Here is a 5,117-nt window from a genome sequence, read left to right as displayed (position 1 = left end):
CCTCCTTCACGACATAGAAACCCGGTCCATTGGTGGGACTCAGAATGCCAAAGTGCTAGAGACAATCGTATTGCTACATATGTGCAATCGAAATCCTCAAAATCCCACGATGATTACGTAGTGCACAGGCAGGCGATTAATGAGGCTACCAAACTCTTCGACACGAAAAAAAAACTCCTTCCGATCTTTTGCACAATATATAGACATAAGGAAAAACCAAACTTATGTATGAAACTCATGCAAAATTTTCAAGAACTCGTGGGTCAATAACAGTCCCATCAACAAGAGGGAAAACCCAAAGAGTGACGAATATGTTGAAAACTCCCTGAGATCCATCAGCCCCCCATGGGTCCAATCAAACCCCGCCTCTCTTCCCCACTGCGAACAAAATCCAATTCTAGAATCACTGTTCACTACCAAGAATTTAACATGGCCCTGAACTCCCGTAGTAATAAGTCTGCTTCTGGCACAGACGGCATTGACTACTCTGCCCTAAAGAAACTTCCCCAAAAATATAAGCTGCTGCTCGTGGACATATACAATGATCCATACACAGCAGCTGAATACCCCCCAACCTGGACCACCCAATATCTCCACTTCATACCTAAGCCAGGAGGAAATGCAGTGAGGCCCATAGCTCTCTGGTCTTGTCTGTGTAAACTGTTTGAGACAATGTTGCAGAATCGGCTCCAGTGGTGGGTGGAGCATAAAAACCTCCTCCCAAACTCCCAAAATGGTTTTCGCAAAGGCAAATCTTGCCATGATAACTTGTCTAACTTTTTACTTCATATCGACTCCAATCTCTCCAAGAAGCAGGAAACCTTAGCGGCGTTCCTAGATGTGAAATCAGCCTTTGACGAGGTAAATCTCCAAATCCTCCTCAAGAAATTAGCAGCAATCGGGTGCCCCTCACCTACAGTCAGATTTATTAAGTTCCTAACCCATGAAAGGCAAATCACATCCTTATATAATGAAGGCCCTAGGTATGTCTACAGGGGGGTACCACAGGGAGGGGTCCACTCCCCCTTATTATATATCATCTACGTCTCCTCGGTTGTCGAAAATCTCCCAGCCGAAGTCGTGGTCTCTCAATTCGCTGATGATGTCGCAATATACACAAGCCAACCAACCGTAGCGTCTATGGAATCAACCTTAGAGGAAACAGCAAGAGTAATAGACACCAACCTCAGCGAGATTGGACTTTCATTGTCTCCAATGAAAACGCAACTCGTGCATTTCCATCAAAGGAAAAAACCGCCCACACGCTCAAGGATAAAAATCAATGACCACCTAATCCGCTGCTCTCCAGAGGCAAAATTTCTAGGAGTCATATTCGACCAGAGATTATCATTTAAGCCCCAGCTTGCAAAAACCTTACGATCCTCACTCAAATCCCTTAACATCATAAAATTCCTCAGAGGCACATGGTGGGGTGCTCATCCAGATACCCTACTAAAAATCTATAAATCCTTTGTTCGTTCAATCATCGATTACAGTTCATTCATCTCATCCCCAATCTCTAAACTAGACACCAATAAGCTTGAACGACTTCAGTACGCTGCGATTCGGTATTGTCTAGGATACAGAGTATCTACTCCCACTAATGTCCTACTAGCGGAGAGTAAACTTCCACTCATTGAAAAACGCTCAATTTTTCTCTGCAAGAATTTTTTTATCCAAGCTCTGTCCAACCGCAATTCACAGGTCTCGTCGACCATTCACGCCATGATTGAGAATGACGAATTTATACCAAATGACAAAGAACGTATGATTAAAAAGTGCATACGAGAGTTAATCCCGATGATCCAAGAGTTGTGCATGGAAGATCATTTCAACATGCACCTGTACGAGTACAGGACAATCGTTGCTAGTTCTGCTATTGAGGACGAGCCAACAGAAACCTCCCCAGAAATAGATCGTAGGCAACGAAATGCCATCAAAATTTTCACTGACGGTAGCAAAAAACCAAACGGGAATTCTGTGGGCTCGGCCTGTTTCTCACCGCGTCTCAAGTTGGCGAGATCTCTCAGCATCAATCCCCGGGCATCGGTGTTTACCGCTGAATGTCTGGCGATTGATGAGGCCATAAAAATCGCTGTCAACTCACCCAACTATGATTATATCATTATAACGGACTCCCTCAGTGCCCTCACTTCGTTATCACGACCAACCCATAACATCAGAGACAATAAAATGTTACTAGAAATAAAAAAAACTGTGAAGAATTTAACCATAACAATAACAATCAAAATAGCATAAAATTTGAGTGGGTTCCCTCGCATACGGGAATTGAGGGTAACGAGGAAGCCGACCGACTGGCCAGAGAGGCCACGGATTTACTCCCTAACTTCAGACTCCCAGTACCGTTTACCGACTTTAGGGAATATATGAAGAAAGAGTCTCTAGAATCTACCCTAGAAATTTGTATAGAGGAAGGGAGAAACGACAACGCCAGAGGTAAAGGCAAAACATTTTTCAAGGAATTCTACAGAGATAGCAGAAAACCCTGGTTCCACAACAAGGAATATCCGCGGTCCACGATAGCATGGGTCAATAGAGCCAGGGCCAACCACTATCACCTTGCAGCCTCCTTGAAAAGAAAAAATTTGATAAATTCAGCTGAATGTGAGTGTGGTTGCCCTGACGAGGACCTTGACCACGTTCTCTGGGACTGTCCTAGACACGATGCTCCCAGGTGTAGAATGTACTGTTCATTGGTGAAGAACCAACTCTGGCCTCCGTATAGCAGCAAAAAAATTCTAAAAGAGTTAGACCCTAAGTGCATGGAAATAATATCGACCTTTCTCCATGAAAGCAATCTGAGAGTGTAACCCTCCACAGAGACAAGACTGTCTGCTACGTAATGTAGATAACACCAATAAGCTTTGTATATATATCATGCTGTATAAACTTGTAAAGTTTCGCGCATTAATAGAAAAAAAAAAAACAAAAAAAGATAATTGGAAAAACGTCTTTTTTGGTGGAAAAGTTCTGAAAACCGCGGCATCCGCCTTGGCATTCCGCAGCTAATTATCTTGTAAACAAATGGGTTTACAACATTTTGTCCAGACGATTTTTTTGCGAGGAATCCCATTTTGAACATCAAGTATCTGTTTAAACTAGACATAAAAAACGCCCCCAACTCAACGACAAGTGGTCGATTAATTTCGGACATTTTCAGGGTTCATCGGGTCACGGGTCATCCGCTTCGGTAACGAACGTGGGACCCCCCCCCCAAGTCAGCCATGCACCGTACATACAACGTGTCAGTCAACGTATTTCGATCTTTTCGCATTATTCAACCACTCTCAACGTTATTTATTGCAACTCAATTCTCAACGATTCCACACGGGTGAACCTCAACAAACTTTATGCATTTTTGTATCGTTTTGACAACAGGTGACAAATTAAACGCGAAGTTTTTATATCGTAGTGTTTTCGTGCCTTTATCTCACCCGCACGACACCAATTCCAATTTCCCAACGCCCGACCACCCAGAAATCACGTTCCTCAACAAACACTATCTTATGTGAAAATCGCGAAAATGTCTTGGTTTATGAATTAATCGCGGATGTTTGTTTAAATTTGAAATCCAATTATTAAATAAACAAATGGATTTACGGGATCCCACCATAAGACATGTTTGAAACTAAGCCTAATCTCCATGAGGACGGTCGATCAAATCGATCAAACCCGTCAGATTTCGGGCATCGTCGGGTGAACGGTCAGGCCTTACCGCAAACCCGGAAACCCAACGGCCAGTTAGTTCAGCATTGTATTCGGACTATAATGTTTCGGTTTCGTTTAATTACCAGTTCGTTGTACAATCACCGATCCACTACTGAGTGTCTCCAGCTACACCACCGTCAGTGTGGACGCCTATTCCAGACAATTAGCTACATCACCATCACCTTGCATAGTTAAATTTAACAGACAATCACGGGAATTTATTCGCGATTAAGAAACTCAACCCAACGTGGTGTTTTTACTTTAATTGACCCAAGTGGTTATCCACAGCAGTAATAAATCGGCAGAATAATTTACCCAGTGTTATAATTCATTCAGTTCAAAATTACCCATCATTGCACTCCTCCCCAATCCACCCTAAAATCAGTATCCTCTCCAAACAGACATTTGTTGTAGAAAATTTGATTCTCTGCAAAAAATATCTTGTGACAAAAGGCCGTTAATCCATTTGTTTACTTGATAATCAAGAAAACGCGTTTATTGCTCTGGATTCCGCGAAAATCGCGAGCCACCCCCTGGGAATTTCGATATTTATTTCGCCAATTTTAAACATTAATTATCTAATCTAATGCCCCCCCGGAAGGATTGTCTTGAAATTGTCAATGAGTGGGAGAGAAATATCTTTCCCCCTCTCTCTTTCTCTCACTACCGGAATGGAACGTCCGTCCGTGGAGAAGGGGAAGCACGCACACCGCTTACCCGCGGCACACGGGCGTAGAGCCGCGCAATGCTCGCGCCCCATTGGCCGTCCTTTTCACCCCCATATCCCGGTAGGGGTGCGTCTGAGCGAAAAGTGGAAAAGGATTTTCAGTTCAAAATGACCCTCAAAACATGCCGGTGCCCCATCAGCAGCAAGCTATAATAGACCCTGTATGTTTACAATAGTGTACAATACTATTAGTATACGCATAGGTATATATCAGCTATCTCTTTGTTCGGCTAGGGAGACAACTTCCTGTTTCAACAACAGTTACATTACAAGAATACAAGTTTTGTTTGAGGATTGACTGAATTTAGGGTGGATGTAGGTGGAAAATGTGGGTGAAGGATCCTTTGGATTAGCCGATTTGAAATTAATAGTCACTGTTGAATTTCTATGAATCTTTATTGGGGCCAGGTGCCACCAAAGTCGATTTCTTAACACTGATTTTTTATAAATTATAATTACTATATGTAATTTGTTGACGTTTCCGATTTAATCGTTGAGTCACTAATTAATTGATTTAACTGTTAATTAACTATAAGGAGAAACTCTTCCTTATATATCTATCGGAGGTGTACTCGGTGATGTACTATCAAGAGGAGATTGTCTTAACTAATTACGGACGTTACCGCTTACTATCACTGACTACGAACAACTGAACTGTGAT

The 5,117-nt window shown here is 42.5% G+C and overlaps 1 protein-coding gene across 1 annotated transcript; it reads left to right on the top strand.

The window, feature by feature from the left end:
• The first annotated feature begins 345 nt into the window (after positions 1-345).
• On the top strand, positions 346-3,533 carry LOC135171366 (uncharacterized). The gene is made up of 4 exons (XM_064137851.1): positions 346-2,195; positions 2,255-2,827; positions 3,124-3,275; positions 3,400-3,533. Exons 1-4 carry the CDS (start codon positions 346-348, stop codon positions 3,531-3,533), a joined length of 2,709 nt encoding a protein of 902 aa, XP_063993921.1.
• The last annotated feature ends 1,584 nt before the right edge of the window (positions 3,534-5,117 follow it).

This window comes from Diachasmimorpha longicaudata, chromosome 19, assembly GCF_034640455.1.
Source record: "Diachasmimorpha longicaudata isolate KC_UGA_2023 chromosome 19, iyDiaLong2, whole genome shotgun sequence".
Taxonomy (NCBI): Eukaryota; Metazoa; Arthropoda; class Insecta; order Hymenoptera; family Braconidae; genus Diachasmimorpha; species Diachasmimorpha longicaudata.
This window is presented reverse-complemented; position numbering and strand designations above follow the sequence as displayed.